The sequence below is a fragment of the Protopterus annectens genome, chromosome 16.part0 (assembly GCF_019279795.1).
Source record: "Protopterus annectens isolate FY-2018-M chromosome 16.part0, PAN1.0, whole genome shotgun sequence".
Classification (NCBI taxonomy): domain Eukaryota; kingdom Metazoa; phylum Chordata; order Ceratodontiformes; family Protopteridae; genus Protopterus; species Protopterus annectens.
In genome coordinates, this window is record NC_056750.1 from 785,889,158 (window position 1) to 785,907,687 (window position 18,530).

General features: G+C 41.1%; 1 protein-coding gene across 1 annotated transcript in view; it reads right to left on the reverse strand.

Moving 5' to 3' along the window:
* LOC122790963 (papilin-like) overlaps positions 1–18,530 on the reverse strand; it is a 169,797-nt gene that overhangs the window by 101,868 nt on the left and 49,399 nt on the right. Inside the window, exon 5 of the mRNA XM_044058684.1 lies at positions 233–400. Within this exon, the coding sequence (XP_043914619.1) occupies positions 233–400 (168 nt within the window). The remainder of the gene's footprint in view (positions 1–232; positions 401–18,530) is intronic.

Here is an 18,530-nt window from a genome sequence, read left to right on the forward strand (position 1 = left end):
GCACATGGAGTTGGAAACGAAACAATAGTGTTCGAACTAAATATACCAAAAACAAGATGTTGCCTTCCTTTATTTCTGTTTTACTTTGTAGGAGTATCTGGCTAGCACTGTCTGCTGGGTTTGGGTGTCACATTTGCCTGTTTTCTGTTTTTGTGTGTAATTGAACCACGCAACTCAAAAAACATAAAAATCACATAAAGATGGACTTATTTTTGAATGCCATATTTCTTACCTTTTGCTCTGCAAGTCAACAGACATTCCTTCTCAGTCTCAAAGTTGTTTCCATTACTTTCACAGCCACCATAAGTGAATGGTTCACATGCCAAAGAAGTGGGGTTGAAGAAGTATCTAGAAATGAAGGCACGGCAGGGACCTGTTTTGTAATTCAACTTGCAGACATCTAAAGATAGAGAAAAAAAAGTTGGTACCTTACTGACTGGTTTTAAAAAACAGTGCCTATCATACTCACATTTACATCCCTGTATTTGTTAGAATGCACAGTTAGATGTAAGCCTTCATCTTCTGTTTATTGAAATTAGATACACAAATGATGGCTTTTTTTCCTCCTCCCTTCATCAGATAAAGCATCTCCCAAAACCAAACCTTTAAAACAAAGCACAAGCAATAAAAAAAAGTAAAATCAGTATTGCAGAGGTGCTGCAAGACCCTAACTTTAAACATACAATTGGTTGCCCACACACAAAAAAAGTGCAGGCATTGACACTCTGCCATAAGTACACCACATCAGTGGTTCTGCATGTTGTCCTTTCAGATCAAACAGTCTGGAAAAGTGCCCTGTTTAGTGATAGCCAGATTATCCCCATACTGGTCTTAGTCTTATCCCTAAAGTAAATCTTTCAAGTTTTATTTTTTTTTTATCTAAAAACGGTTTGTCACCTAGCATACCCTTCACTTACTTACATCACTAGTCAAAAATATTCCAATTCCTCTGATCAAGTGCACACATCACACATATATTTACCATAAGTTTAGTGTCAAACTGGATCCATGTCCACTGTCCCTATCATGTTGTGAGCATGTGCTGTGGTCAGCGGTTCTCAGCCATGGTTTATATCTGTCCTTCCTACAATTCCTACCACCAAACATCATCCTATTATTTATTTCCTCCCTGGCATAGCCTGAAAACAGTCAATTAACTGGATGAAAAACATTCTCTGTCAACTGTACCCCCTGATCCCCAAAAGTCAATCTGTGTCGTGAGCTGTTAACCGTGAACCTCTATACATCTTGATATGACCTTTCCATGACATGTTATTCAACACCATACTCCTCTCCAAAAGGGACAGACAACAAGGTTAGAGTGGTGTTGGCAGGCACAGGTGCCCCCATGGCCTGTGCCTGCCTATATCTATGCACACCTATAAAGACATAATTATTTAGTACCAAACCCCAAAAACCTCTTACTTTATGGTATCATCTTCAACAAACAAGTGGCTAACTAACTCAAAAAAAAAAATGGCTCAGATCTGTATCATAATACCTTATAACAGTGAACAGGTTCTGGGATAGATATTAGTTGCCATAAGTAACTCATAGACTCAAACGTTCATATAGGCCCCCACTAAGCTTTTCAAAAGTGATCTGAAAGCACATTGTCCAACCCTATCTAGGTAATGGCCTGGGCCTTAACTAACTCTCCCTCCAAAATTCCATATTTTTTTCCGTCCACTGCACAACAAATACACAAGGGAGGTGGGTCTCTGAGTTATTTATGTTTTTTTAGAGCTTGGAATATAGGTGTCATTGGCTTCTCTATCATAAGAAAAAAATTAAAAGTCACACTATAATTTTTTTTACTGTAAATTGCCCCTTGTCAGCCATTTTGATAGTAATATCTGCATTATTCCCAAGGTCATGTAAAGCTTGTCTCTGTGTGGGACTCAGATTATAAAATTTAAAACAAAACACTCATCTTCAGACAATCTGTAGATGAAAGGTTAAAAACAATCAGTATCTTTGCTTAACAAGTGCAGCAGCAGCTTCCTCCTCTTGTTGTATACCCTGTCCTCGGGGCGGTTCGGTTCCCCTTCCCTTCTTGACAATGGCACTGGATGGTGCCTCAGTGCCCCATTAGATATAAAAGAAATTTCATCTTTAGTACTTTGGCTATACACATGTGCATGTAACCATGCATATACACAAGTGCAGACAGTCAAACTTGTGCACACTTGCAAGCACACACAAATATACTCAAAACATATGACTTGCCCTTCTGTACTCAAGTGCAGTCGATATTTTCATTTGGTTCCTTAGATATCAGTTACACGTTACTTTTGAAGTACAGAGGTACTGCTGAATCCAGTAAGTGCTACTGTACCTTCGGCATCTTCAAGAAGACTGTTCTGCTTATCTATCTATTCCATGAAGAAAAACTTCCTTAGGTTTTTTCCTGACACTCACTGATCTCCTCACTTCATCTAATGCCATGATTCCCAGAAAGATGTCTTTGCTGTAAAATATTTTTGTCACCTGTTGAAGTGTGTTTCTGTAGATTTATAGGTTCATAAGTGTTTCCTAAGCTAACGACCACAAGGGCATTTTTAAGCCGAGCCATGCATCCCAAATCTCTTTACAAGTTCTGGTACCCTTGATAAGTGTAGAATTTCCTGTTTCTCATCCAACTGTCCAAGTTTCACTTGAATTGGATTATGGAGGAGCTTTGCTTCACATGGCTGGAGAGCCCGTTCCAGAGAAGGGGAAGTGTCTGGGATACATACCTGTCTCTGCAGCAGATCCTATTTATATCACAGGTAAGGTTTAAGTCTTTAGAATGGGTAATTCTGGTGCTGTTTGTTTTGTGGATATGCAGGATCTCCATCAGAGTTGGGTCTGACAATGCCCTGTATGCCAGGCATAGATCTTCCTTCAACAGCCTATAGGAAAGAAAATACAGGGGTAGGTCCTTGAGGCCATCTACATAGGATGTGTTACTTACACCCTGTATTCTTTTAGACAGAAACCTCTGCAGATATAAAATTGTTGAATATACCTGGTTAGGCACATACCAAAGGGGGCACTGTACTCAATCATAGGTCCAATGAATGGCAAATACAGTGGAACAAGGACTTCCTTGGACCTAGATGCCATACCCTTGTTTATAAGTTGCGCAACATAGAATGATTTCCTGACTACTGCAGACACAACATGCTCAAAGGCTAGATTACTGTCTGTGTGTGTCCCCCAGTCCCGGACTACCAGGTCAACTCTTAGGAGTGTGTTGACAATATGATAGTTGCCAGCAGTGGATGATTTCCTGAAGGATACTTTTATGCATTTCTTGGCATTTAGTTTTAGCTCTGACACCAGATATTTGTCTGTGTCAACCCTCCCTGGGGAACATTTGTGTTGGTGGGGGATTCTGTGACCTCTCTTAATTTGCAGTCATCTGAAAATTTAGTCAGATAGAGGCCATTGATATTGGCCGTGACTTCAGAGAAGTAAATGCCAAAAAGGAGAGGTCCCAGGACAGATCCCTGAGGGGCTCCGCTTGTGACTGGCCTCTTTGTAGAGGTGAACTCCCCAATTCTAACTTCCAGGGTCCTGTCCCTGAGCCAGCTGGCAATCCACTGGATGGCATAAGGGTTTATTCCTAAGCTCTTGAGTTTGTCAACAATGCCTGTGTGGGATATTGTGTCAAATGCCTTGGCCAGCTCAAGGTAGGCAGTGTGAACCCTTTTGCCCTCATCCCATTGCTTTGGTGACCTTTTCAAAGAAGTCCTCCAGGCTGAATAGGTATGACCTGCCCTTAATGAAACCACATTGGATTGGGTCCAGCGTCTGGAGGTTTCCTATGCCATTATTGATCATTTCCATGATAATTCTTTCCATCAATTTGCATATGAAAGTAGTGAGAATATGGGTCTGTAGTTTCCAGGGTCTGTTATGTTATGTTGTTCTTCTTTGGAAGTTACAGGTTCATCACCTTTAGTATTTGATAAGACTTTGTTTGCACCCTCTTACCAAATTTGATGCCCTCCTTTGACTGTTTTTTTATCATGCCTGCATTCTTTTGTGGCTTGTGTGACCTCATATGGACTGTGCACTTCATATCTCAAAAAATAGTTATGCCTTTACTTTCCTAGTTGTAATGCTGTTAAAATCTATCCTAACACTATATTTTCCTTGCTGCGCTCTCTCTCTCTCTCTCAGTGTTGTCCTGCCTTGCGGGCATTACAAATAATAAAAATTCTATTTTCTACTTTCTACAGTGCTATGTTCTCAACAGGCACTTGTATGCTGTTGCAGATACTTTCTGCAACATGTACACTAGCTTGTATTTCACATGCATTTAGCATCTGCTGCTAAACTGTTGATTGTTCATCTAAATTTACAAAGCGATGTTCATGCTATCTGATTCTTCTGGCATGTTTCCACCACTACATAGCTATTGGCTGGGAAAAATTCTGTTTTCTGAGCCCTGTATGAAGTCAAGGATAAAGAACCAGAACATAGTATATGCCCATTCCTAGTACTGATGCATTTATTTTCTCATAGACCTCTCTTATATCTCTGAATTGACTGCCATTAATTACCACAAGCTGCATCTTGTCACTCAGTTACATTGCAATCATGCTGCATCTATTTCCGTACTGACTAATCTGAATAACAGTTTTTGCCTTTAATCATGTAACTCATAATATAACACACACAGATATATATATATATATATATATATATATATATATATATATATATATATATATATATATATATGGTTCCACTTGAAAACATCGAAATTCCAAAACATCGAATGTCATATGGTCGAGACCATATCATCGATATTTCGGAACATTGAAGCTTTCAAGTGAAACCAAAAAAAAAAAGAACATTTAAAACAAATGTATGCAGGGGGACAAGCCCCCCTGCACCCTCCATGTGGGGCACTGCGTGACCCCTCCCTACTTTAATATGCCAACTCCGAGATTGCACTACAGTGGGGTAAAGGGAAATCTCCATTTTAGTGCTATATACAGAAGCGCTAAATGGGAGATTTCCCGCACCCTGTCTGCAGTGCCATCACAGAGATGGCACATTCACAGACACAGTGTGCAGGGCACCTTGCTGCCCTGCAGAAACACTAGCTTTTTCCCTTTTTTACTTACCTTTTTCGTCCCCTTGACAACATCGATGTTCTAAACACTCGATGATATCGTCTCAACCATATGAATTTCAATGTTTTGGAATTTCAATGTTTTCAAGGGGAACCATATATATATATATATATATATATATATATATATATATATATATATATATATATATATATATATATATATATATATATATATATATATATTTATAATATAATGTATAACATCATAATATAATATAATTGTATAACTCCAACGCTAGTCCCATCCTTCATTTAGAGATATCCTAACTTATACTGCTAGAACTGTCTTCCTTGCCAGGAATATCGTATTACCTGGTGGGCATCTGCTTTAGAAATTACGTACAGCAGGATACTAGATCTCCTTGTCACAAAACCGCAAATTTGACAATTAGACTATTTTTGTATCTTGCCTCCCATTGAAGCTGTCCCCTTCAGTTTAAATAGACCTTGCTTATGATTTGGACTTCTCTTGTCTCCCATGCCTTATTGTTCTCCCTTTTGTATACTTCATACTTTCCTTCAGCACACTTTCCAGTGAATCCATATACAACTCCCCCCATATAATTTCCATGTCATTACCCCCTTTACACGTGCATACCTTCCCTAGGTTAATACTAGCCTGTTGATTTACTAGAAGATTTGTAGCCTATCCACAAGATCTCATTTCATCAGTACCCAGTGATATGAATAATTAATACTTAATTTCATCACTTTTTCATGAGGAATGGAGGGGAAGTCTCCTCTATAAAACACGGATTATGTAAGAGCTACATGTCTTGCTAGCAGGTCCTATTTATGCTGCGGCTGAAGTTTATTTTATTTATTTTTTATTTGTTAACTTTGTAAGTGCACTGGTCCATAGATCCTTGCAATGCAACAAGGTATTACAACAAAGAAAACAATGGAAAAAAAAAGACATAACCACAGTAAAACATATCAACAGTTAGAAAAGGGAGCACAATGTACAATAACAACATAGTACAGCTATTTATAATCAGAGATTAAAGGGAAGGAATGCCATGTGTTGTTAGATCATTGAAAATGCCAAAGGCATATAGCTAACTGAGAAGAAAAAAATATTAATCCCCGAGGGATACACTGATAGAGGGGAAAGGAGTCTGATTGCCAAGTGAAAAGATGGAGAAGAAGTTAAGGGAGTAGCTGTGGTTGTAGCTGAGCTTCGGGAATAAAAGATTTCAGGTGAAAAGTCTAATCTGCATAAAAGTGAAATATAGGTTGAGAGGAGGATTGGCCATTATCCTGAAAGTATTCAAGATGAATGTCTCTGGATTTGGTGTTTTAGAGTGTTTGTTTTGCAGATGTGCAAGCAATGGCATGAAACACAATCCTCTGAGGCTCTGCAGGCCAGGCAGAGGTCTCCCCTCAAGAGTCTGTAAGAAGCAGAGAAGAGGATGACTGCAGGCAATGGCATGAAACACAATCCTCTGAGGCTCTGCAGGCCAGGCAGAGGTCTCCTCTCAAGAGTCTGTAAGAAGCAGAGAAGAAGGTGACTGCTTTGAGATGGTCAGTGTAGCAAAAGGTAGACATATCCTTGATTTTTATATCTTGATCCAAGTATATACTGAAAGGAGCATTACCTCTATTATAGATCTGATAAGGGAGGAGTAAACAGTAATGATAACGTCTTTTCACCTATAAGATATACCCCGGTGATCAGTCTGGATAGATAAAACAATTTACTAATGGATGTATGATGATCAAAGGGCCTGGTCCCTTATAATCACGTCAATTTTCAAAGGGGTGTCATCCATGTAGTAAGTGCATAGGAGCCCATGTTTTGGGCATTTAGCTAAAGGCCAAGATCCAGGCACCACTTGTTTGTATTTGTTAGACCCAGCTGGAGAACCTGGAAGTCAGCTGGGGAGTTTGACAGTCCTGAGCTTGCAGTCATCCACAGGTTGGTCATTTAAATGTCCTTGCTATTGTTCTTGACATCTGAGAAGTAAGTACAAAAGAGAAGTGGCTCAGGGACCAATCCCTCTGGAACAGCACTATTTATTTAATTTATTTATTTATTACTTATTGACATTTGTTTACTGGGAAAGTCCAGTGGGTCAGAAACCTATTTTCAATGGAGGCCCAGCGAGAAAAGCTCCACAAACAATTTGTACAAAGTACAGAGTATAACAAAGAAACACAGAAGTAGCATAAAACAATACATATAAATGTATAAAAAATAATACAGTACAATACAGAATTTAAACTAAATCTACATAGTCATATATGACACAGAGAGTAGAGGCAGACCACTAGTAGCAACTCTTTTCAATGAGAGTGCGTCTCCAACACTAGAAGACTGGGCTCTGTCAATAAGCCAGTATTCTATCAGTGGCTAACATACCAGTTAAAATTTAAATTGATTAGCTTGTTGATAATGCCAGAATGCAAGATGGTATCAATGGTCTTGGCTGATCCATGCAGGGAATGTGAACTATTTTGCATGCATCAAGTGCATCAGTGAGTTGCTTGAAGAAATCCACTAGGTTTAGGCGGTAGGAACTGACTTCAGTCAAGGGACTGTAGATTTCTGCTGTCCATGTTAATAAGCTCCATAATGATGCACTCCATTGCTTTACAGGTAAGGCTGGTGAGGCTTATGAGTCTAGTTTCCAGGGTAAGTAATAGTTATGCCCATGTGGAGTGGGATGCCTGCAGCATAGCACCTCTGGTGTGTGCAGAAGCTAAGACTGAAAAGGATTAGTAGCAAATCTGGCAGTGTTTGGTGCTTACATGAAAACAGCTAGGCACATTATCAGAAATGACGGAGTTTGTGTTTTTAGCCTTGGAGAGTGCCCTGAGGACTTGCTGTGTAGTTATCAGGGGAAAAAATCATGCTGGTATATGGGGAAAGTTAGGGGGAGATAGGGTAGTAATATATGAACTGGATTTGTCTGCTAATATGTTGGCTATGTCTTCAGGGGATCAGTATGTCTTGCTGTTATGTATTACCTCAGTACATTGCTGGTTGTTGCTTCAAAGGTTCCTGACATAGTGGAATGCAGCTTTGTGGTTGTCTTTAAAATGGGAGGCAAGTTTCCATTCATACTTGCTTTTTGGAGGATTTGATTTTTCTTCTGAGTTATTCTGTTATTCTTTTTGAATTCACCTTAGATGTTTAGGTATTAGGTTTGTTCTTTTGGGCAGTGAGTTTCTTCTTCTTGTTTTGTAAACATCTTTATTGAACATAGCATTTTTAAATGAAGACATAGGTCTACATACTTAATTGAAAAGAAGACAAACCATAACATTTCCATTGTTGTTTTCACGCAGTGTATATATTTAACTGCTATATTACATAAAATGTTCAAGAACTGCCTTCCCTCAGTCCTCCACCTCAACATTATTCTGCATCTATTGTTCCCACAAATTCTATTTATTGTAAGCAGTTTGCTCCTTCCCTTTTCAAAAGATCATACTTCCAGTTCTTTTACCTCCTTTACAATATTCTGTACTTCACTCACAGCTGGTTTTAATTTTGCTTTTCATATTCTAGTAACTGCTTTTTTGGCAGCCAACAGTATTAAACTTAGTAAGGCCTTACTATGTCCAGACAATTCAGATCATGTCATATGATTATAGAAGGATACTAAGCTGTGACCCTAGGGCCCTTACAAGACTAGCCAAATTTAACCCTAATTTCCACGATCAGCACCTATCATCCCTGTCCAAGAGGGACATAGGTGGAACCCCTGGTGTGAACTTATGGTTACCCATCCAGACTGCATTTGAAGAGGGCCAATGAGGTTCTCTGTTTGACATGAAGTGGGAGTCTGTTCCAAAGGTGTGGTAACCTCTGGGAGACAAATCTGTCCCCCCAGTATGTTCTATTACTGTCACAAACCAGGTTAAGACCATTAGAGCGAGTAACCCATGTACCATTTGACTTACGAATATGCAGCATTTCCAGTAAAGCAGAGTCAAAGATTGCCTTATATGCAAGGCAGAGGTCACCTCCAAGCAGTCTGTATGAAAGAGAATAAAGTTACAGTGATTTCAAAGAGTCCTCATAGGACAGATGCTGAAGACCTTGAATTTTCCTTGTGAGGAACCTTTGTGGTCTCACGAATTGCTGCAGGTACTTGGAAAGGTATATACCAAAAGGGACATTGTACTCAATTATTGGCCTGATGATGGAAGAGTATAGGGATGTTATAACTTCCTTTTTTCTGGAGGCAATGCCCTTACTTATGAGATGAGCAATTTTAAATGCCCTTCTTACCCCTGTGGAGACATGGTGATCAAAGGTAAGGTTGCTGTCAACCTGTGTGCCCAGGTCTCTCACCACTGAGTACTTAGGATGTTGTTATTGATATGATAGTTAGCAGGAACATCACTCTTACCGAAAAGGATGATAATACTTTTTTTGCATTGAGTTTAAGGTCATGACTTCGGCACCAATCATCTGTTTGTGTAAGCCCCTTTTGTAGGGTGTTACATCATTTGGAAATTCTATGTCTGTTCCCAGTTTGCAGTCATCAGCAAACTTTGCCAGTCACAGACCTTTAGTTTTAGCTTGCACTTCAGAGAAACTGATTCCAAACAGTAGAGGTCCCAGGACTGATCTCTGTTGAACACCACTGGTTACAGGTCTGCTGTTGGAGATGGCTTCCCCTATTTTGACTATATGGCTCTATCAGTGAGCCAGTTAGCACCCCATCTAATGATATACGGGTTGACACCTAGTTGGGTGAGTTTGTCAATTATGCCTGAGTGGGGGATAGTGTCAAAAACCTTGGCTAAGTCTAGGTAAGCTGTGTGCACAGATTTCCCCTCATCAAGGGCCATGGTGTCTGTCTCATAGAAGTCCACCAGGTTTAACAGGCATGATCTCCCTTTGTCAAATCCAAATTGAGTAGAGTCAAGTGTTTGGCGGTTAAAAATGTCTTTGTTGATAAGGTTCATGAGGATTCTTTCCATGGCCTTGTAGATGAGGCTAGTCAGGCTAATAGGTCTATAGTTCCCAGGGTCAGTGGAAGCACCACCTTTGTGCAAGGGAATAACGGCGGATATTTTCCGTTTAGCTGGGACAAAGCCAGTGCTTAGACTAAGACTGAGAGTACCCAATGATTTTGCTAATTCTTGTTGGAGCCCATATAGGATGCAGCCTAGGATGTTATCAGGTCTCATGGATGCTGTGTATTTGACCTTAGAGAGGGCATTCAAAACCTCCTCTTTAGAGATACAGGGTAGAGAACAGGTGTTAGGAATGTCTTGGGGTAAGCGTGGTGGGGAGGGGAAATGAAGTTTTCACAGAGCCTGTCAGCAAACAGGTTAGCAATGTCCACAGGCTCAGTATATGTGGTATCATTAACTACCTGTTCGGCACAAGTTTGAGCCTTTCCTTTTAGGTTATGGATGTACTTAAAGAACGCCTTATGATTGCCCTTAGTTGAGGAAGCTAATTTGGATTCATAGTTACCTTTGGAGGACTTCACAAGGATTCTAATTTGCTTGTTTAAGCTGATAAGGGGGTGTTTTCAATTTGGGGCTCCCTCCCTCTTACTCTTAAACAGCAGTTTCTTCCATTTATTGTAAAGCCTGTTAATGGGAGTTGTCCACCAAACAGGTTTGCTCTTCCTCAAGGAGCTTATTTTGGTCCTACCAGGCCATCAATGCAGTTGTTCAGGTATCTGTGTAAGACATTTGTGTAGAACTCAGCATAGTTACCAGTTCCATCTGAGGGTGGAGGTGCAGTGAAGCTATTTATACCATCCTGTAAGAGGTTATAATCTGTTTTGGTGAAGTTTTTTAATTTAGTTTGTGCCATGGAGGGGGGGGGGGGTCAGGTGATTAGGTGTGATCGTAACTGCAAATGAGACTGATTTGTGGTCATATCGCTCCAGGGAAGACCTCACAATGGTGGTGCGACAGTGGTCCCCCATATTGGTAAGCACCAGATCCAGGATGTTGGTACCCCTTGTGGGGGTATCAATTAACTGGTCCAGGGCATTGGAGTTAACAATGTTGAGGAACCTGTGGGCAAGTGAGTTTCTGCATGAGTAATTTACCCAGTCAATGGATGGGTAGTTAAAGTCACCCAAAACCATGGTGTTTGGATTTATCTTGATAGGCTCAAGTAGATCCAAACAGGCAGAGTGGGTGTCCTGATTCATGGAAGAGTTCCTGTAGCTGGCAATGACTTGAATAGGTGTCCTACCAACAGTTAATTGCACCTGAAGTATCTGTAGGGAATCATGCTGTCTAACCAATCTGGAGGTATATTTATCTTTAATGAATATTGATACACTACCTTCTTTAGTTTTCATGCCCTCAGTTTGTGGTCTGAACATGTGGAAGGAGGTGTAGACCGATATGGCTGAGCTGCTCTCCACAGCCATGAACCAGGTCTCCGTGACTGTGAGGACTGCTTCCAGTGAATGCAGTTTCATGTTAAGACTCCTAGCATTTAGCAGCAAAATCTTGAGGGTATTCTTAGATGGAGTTCTTACATTGGGAATTTTGTCCTTGAGACACTGCTTAAAAAACTCACTATGGGGGTGGCAAAGAGCCTTGGCCAGTCAAAATCCCAGGGGTGACAGATGAAGGCCATCTCTGGCAAAACATCAAGGTCGTTGATCATGTCATCCCAGGCTGACAGATACTGTACCCCATTGGAATGACACTAGAAACTGAGCCAATTATTGAAGTCAGTCATTTTCTGTTTGTACTGAGGCATCATCCCAGGTGAAGTGAAAATGCTGTTTAAGGCTAGGGACATACCCGCCTGAGACACATAGTCCAAGAGCACAATCATATCGCTCTTATATAGTCCAGAGAGGTACGTCATTCACACCAACATGGACTATGACAGTCATAACAGTATCTGTTGTTGAAAGACTTGAGTTTATGTGTGATATGGCGGATCCTGGTACCAGACAGGCAGCTGACCATGACCTTCTTCTTATCCAGCCTGGTGAGAGGGACATCTGTGTGTCTCATGATGGAATCACCAATGGATAATATGTTTCTTTTTGCGTTTTGCTTAAGGGCTTGATAGGTGAGACACTGGTAAGTGAGTTATTATGTGTATCGTGTTCTGCAGAGGAAGTATTATGTGTAGCGTGCTTGTGTTTGTTTTTTGGAGGTCTCTGGTGCTTAGGTATGTTTCTTGTGAGGACCTCAGGATATGCAGGTATGTGGGATGTGGGTTTGGGTGGAGTAGGAGGTGAGGTGTGCATGCTGATGACCCGCTCATTGTCATATGTACTGACTTGTGCATGAGAGAGCATGGATTTGAGGTTCTTAGCTACATCTCTCACGTGTTGAGCTTGGGTGGTCTAGGAGCAAAGGGTTGTCGGTGAACATGAGGCAGTTACTACACAATCGCAGGATACCCATGTTGACCAAGTTGGCTGGAGAAACTGTATGAAATTGTGCATCCATAGTGCTGGATAAGTTTATATGGTCAGGAAGAGAGGTCGCACTTAGGAGTGGCTAGTGGGAGAGAGATATGTTGGAACCTCTGAGGCTAGGCTTAATGTTCTACCTAACAGTAGAGCTGAGCTGCAAAAAAACTCTGGTGGACCACAAGCAAAGTGCTAAGGAAAAATTTAGCAAGCAAAATGTTTGCCACTATAACCACTAATGGTAGCTACCGCTACATGGCAGTGAACAATGGTGTGCTGCACGCAAGAAGTGCAGACACGTGGCTTATATAAAACAAGAAATAACCCTTTTAACTCAATCTAGCAAATAAGGATGCACTCTCTGAGCTCAAATCCAATCACCCCTGATCAGATGGGACTCGGACAGCACTCTCTTCCCACAAGGGTGTAGAAAGGCCTTCTCCAACAACGATTGCTTGAATTTGATGCTCAGAGGATACAAAACAGGCCCGGAAACAGCAAGCCTGGAACTGGGCTATGCTACAGCTGAACTAGTACAGTATGCAGTAAGATGTGGCCAAAAACAGTTCTGACAATTCAAACAGACAGTAGAGTGCAAATACAAATTAAATGTGCAATATAAGAACAGAAACAGGTACTTATAGTTAGTTGGAAGTGATGGATGCCTGAGATCTTTCAGTATCTCATTGAAGAGCTGGTTTTAGTGCTCAAGTAATACAAGGCAGTCCAGATTCTGTAAGACTGAATCTAGCCTATGCTAAGTGCACAGGTATTTGAAATTTAAAGTGCTTAAAATCACAGTGATAACAACAAATAAGCAGTATAAAGCAGCAATTTGGTAGAACAATGTTCTCAGTGTAATCAGGCTACTAATAAGCAGTAATAAAAGAAACAGTATAAATGCAAATGAACACTTTTAAGAACAGCAGCAAAAGAAAAATAAAGTATTAAAGTACGAAAACGTACAGTAAACACAGTAAAACACAGTAAAAGCAGCTGAATAAAGTGTACATTGTTTTCAAAGTTAGGCGCTAAGGGGGGTGGGCCTTCCCAAATAGTCTCACTGTACTCAATATAAAGAGCTGATGCAATAGGACATGGAGCCAGCCATTGTTAAGTGTTCCCAAGTGAAACAGAAACCAGTTTAACACACAAACTATGCAACACTAAACAAGGAATTATTAAATATCACTGAAACAGTTATAGCAAGTGCAAAAAATATACTTATATCAGCTTTGTATGTCAGATGGTGTTCATAGGATCACAGGATAATAGGATCATAGTTACTAGGCTATTAAAAAGGGATAATGAGGTACTCTGCTTGATGTGGAGAGGGAGTCTATTCCACAGATGGGGGAGTCTCTGGGACACAAATCTGTCCCACCAACAAGTCCTATTGCTGTCACAGATCAGGTTGAGGTCATGCTTGCAGGTTACTTGAGTGGAGCTTGACTTGCAGATATGCAGCAGTCCCATCAAGGCGGGGTCTGAGATTGCTCTGTATGCCAGACAGAGGTCTCCTCTGAGGAGTCTGTATGAAACTGAGTAGAGGGACAGGGCTTTTAGCCTGTGTAGTTTAGATGTTTAAGGCCCTGGATTCTTCTGGTGAGGAACCTCTGTGGTCTCTCCAGCTGCTGCATGTGCTTTGCGAGGTACATGTTGAATGGGGGTGTTGTACTCAATAATTGACTTTATAAGGGAAGAATACAGGGATGTTATGACCTCCTTGTCCCTGGATGAGATACCCTTACTTATGAGGTGGGCCATGTAGAAAGCTTTCCATACAACAGAAGCAACATGGTGGTCAAATGTCAGGTTGCTATCAACCTGGGTGTCCAAATCCATCATGACTGATTGTGTGCTTAGGACATTGCGATTAATGTGATAATATGTGGAAATGTCACTCTCCCCAAAGGGGCATTCAGCTTGAGGCCATGTTTCTGGCAGCAGTCATTTGTTTGGATGAGACTCTCTTGGAGGATGTCCACGTCACTTGCAGTCATCTGCAGACTTGGTCAGCCATAGGCCACTGGTTTTGACCTGCACCTCAGAGAAGTATATCCCAAATAACAGAGGCCCCAAGACCAATACCTGGGGTATCCCATTCATTACAGGCCCACTGCTTGATGTGGCTTTCCCTTTTTTGATTAGGTGGGTTCTGTCATAGAGCCAGTTTGCTACCCATCTGGTAACATATGGATTGATGCCTAGTTGAGACAGTTTATCTATTGTGCCCGTGTGGGGAATAGTGTCCAAGGCTTTTGGCCAGGTCAAGGTAGGAGGTGTACACCATCTTCCTCTCGTCCATGGCTTTAGTGACTGTCTCAAAGAAGTCGACCAGATTTAACAGACATGAGCTCCCCTTGACAAAGCCAAACTGTGTGGCATTGAGTGTTTGGAGGTTGCCAATGTCCCTGTTAATGAGTTCCATGATAATCCATTGCATGGCCTTGCAGATCAGGCTAGCTAGGCTGATGGGTCTATAATTTCCCAGATCAGTGGATGTCTACCTTTGTGTAAAGGGATGGCAGTGCATGTCCTCCACTCAGCTGGGAGAAAGCCAGTACTCACGCTTTGGTTGAATAGGGTGCTTAATGGTGCTGTAGGTTAATGCCAGAGTTCTTGTAGGATGCAGTCTGAGATGTTATCAGGTCCCATGGAGGCTGTATGTTTTTCCTTTGAGAATGCAGTGATGACCTGTTCCCAGGAGATAAGGGGAGTGGTTCAGGTATTGGGAATGTCCTGATTTACTCATGGGGGACAGAGAGGTGAAGTTTTCACTGAATCTGTCAGCCAGTAAGTTGGCTATATCTACAGCATTTGTGTATGTGGTGTTCTTGACCAGCAGTTCTGAACAGATCTGGGTGCTTCTTTTGAGACTGTGAACATATGTGAAGAAGGCCTTATGATTTTCTCTAGTAGATGTCGCCAATTTGGACTCGACGTTGGTTTTAGAGGATTTCACTAATGCTCTTATTTGCTTGTTCATGTTAAGAAGAGATTGCTTCCAATTGGGGATGTGCTCCTTCTTGGTCCTGGACAGCAATTTGTTTTCCTTTTGTTATACAGTTTGTTTATTTATTGCAGATGTCCACCAGACATGTTTACTCTAACTTGTGGAGGATGATTTTGTCCTTTCAGGTATTCCTGATTCCATGCAGCTATATAAATGCTAGTGTAGTACTTAGGTGTAGATTTGGACATTGGTGCCAGTTCCTAATGAGAGGGAGTGGGGTGTGAAGCTGTTTATACCATCCCTCAGGAGGCTAAAATCAGCTTTGGAGAAGTTTTTTTGCTTGTCCCTAGCTGGGGGGGGGGGGGGGGGGATGGGGAGATGGTGACTTTGAAAGTGACAGGTTTATGGTCAGATCTTACCAGGGAGGATGATACTACAGGGGTGCTGCAGTGGTTACTCATATTGGTTAATACCAAGTCCAAGATATCACCTCTTGTGGGGGTATTGACTAGCTGTTCCAAGGCATTTGTATTAATAAATTTGAGGAATCTCTGGGCATTTTTGTTCTGGCATGAGTAATTTTTCCAGTCTATGGTTGGGTAGTTAAAGTTGCCCAGGATCAGGGTAAAGGGTTGAATCTTGATAGATTCAAAGAGGTCCAGATAGGTGGAGTGGGCATCTTGAGTCAAATTTGCGATCTGAATAGGGTCTTGTCAATGGTTAACTACACCTGGAGTGTCTCCTGTGCATCATACTGTTTGACCAGCCTAGATGTGCATGTGTCTTTAATGTATATTGAAACTCCACCTCCTTTGGCTTTGCTGCTCACAGTTTGGGGTCTGAATGTATGATAGGATGAGTAACCAGGTAAGGCTGGGGTGCTCTCCGCAGCTTTGAACCAGGTTTCTGTGATGGCACAAATGTCAGCATCTTCCAGGGTTAAGAATGCTTGCAGTGAGTGCAGTTTTATGTTTAGACTCCTAGCATTTAGCAGCATGACCTATAATTTGCATTATGTTTAAATTTTTATGTTGGTAGTATTGATCTCATGACTTTTCCTAAAAAAAGCACTATGGAGGAGGCAAGGGCCTTTGCCAGAAGCCTGCAACCCAAGTGAGTCAGATGCAGGCCATCTCTAGCAAAGCATCAAGGTCTGTCGATCATATCTTCCCAGGCCATCAGGTACTGGATCCCGCTGGAATGACAACAGAAACTAAGCTAATTGTTAAAGTCAATCATTTTCAGTTTGCATTGAGGCATCTTTCTGGGTAATGGTAGAATGCTGCTTAAGGCAAGGGACATACCTGCCTGGGACACATATTCAGCGAGCTCAGTCATGTCTGGTATGTCTCAAGTCATTCACACCAACATGGACTATGACAGAGTCCTAACAGTACCTGTTATTGAGAGACTTGAGTGCATGTGTGATATAGCAGATTCTGGCACCTGACAAACAACTAACCGTGACTTTTTCTTTATCCAGCCTGGTGAGGGGCACATCTGTGTGTCTCACAATGGAGTCTCCTATGACTAATATGTTGGGTTTATGGTTAGGCCTTAGTGGCTGTGAGACAAAGGTGTGTGGAATATGCGTGATATGTGGTGTGAAGGGTTGTGGAGTTTGTACTTGTTTTTGCCACTGAAGTCTCCTTTGGGTTTGTTTTTGTTGAGAACCTCCGCATATGTGGATGTGTGCTGTGTAGTTGTCAGTGGTGTTTGAGGTGCAGTGATTGTGTTGACAGCCTTCTCAGTGCCAGATATATTGGCTTGTGACAGAGAGAGCACAGGCTCTAGGTTCTTAATGTAATTGCATCTCTCACAAATTGTGTTCCTAGGTGGTAGTAGTAGATGATTGTCTGTGTACACAAGGCAGTGTTAGAAGTATTCCAAACAGACAACAAGAATAATTTCCTAAGTTACAACTATATGCTACCTCAGTATTTCTAACAGAGTACTCTGTAGGGAATTTTTAAAATCTGCCAACTCATTACACTCCCAAAAACATTACCTTTTTCATTTGTATCATACATCCAGCATTTAAAGTCTTCTTGGGGTATAGAAATACCTGTGCAAAGACTTCCAAGCAAAAATCCTAAACCTTCAGAACTCGTATTGTATACTTGGCTTCTATAGAGATGTTCTCACCCTGTTCCTTTGTAAATTCTTTTATTTTCTAACTTCCTCTGATTGATTCTTACAGTTATCATGCAATATTTTATATGCCCTGCTAATTATCCATTTTTAACAACAGCTTCTGTTGTAGACTCAACTAAAAAGATGGTCTTTTATTTAGCAATCCCCTACCCTTTTCTCTTTGCCTATACTGTGATATAATTCCCTTGTATGGAAGGTAGTCAATAGCCTGCAGTCCAAATGTCTTCTTGGCCTCTTCTCTCTCTATTACATTTCCCTGTCTAGTTATTTGCTCCCAGTACCTTGGTTCCTTTGACATTTTCCATTAAATAGCATCTCTTTCTCTCTCTCTCATCTGTTTTCTGTACTCCTACTTGCAGTCATCCCTGTTGGCAAAATCTCCTTTCACCACTCCCATGTTGGCATAATTTTTATAATACAGAGGAAGTCCACCGAAGGTCCAGTCATGAGAAAGCCTGTTAACTACCAGAAATAGAATTAATGGCATCATGACAAAAAACAGAGTCTATATCACGTCATCAGACTCTTAATTTATTGAATACCTAATTGCCGAGCTACCTATTCAGAGAATGACTTAATCATCAACGTGGAATTCATCAAAAGATTTAACTTGGCCATCCTGAAAAAAATCTTGTGTGATTGACATGCTGACTGGCTGTGGTTTACCCATTCCCTCCTTGTAGTGCAATCTCGCAATTGGTATATTTAATTTGCAGGGAGTGTGGGGGGGTGCAGCCCCTGTGCAAAAACATAAAAAAAAAGTTTACCTTTCGCAGTGTTGGCCAAGTAAAATCTTTCAGTGATTTCCACTTTGATGATTAGGTCGTTCGCTGAATAGGTAGTTCGACAATTAGGGATTGACAATTAGGTATTCGATAAACTGAGTTCAACAATGTGATATAAACCCCAAAAAACAATG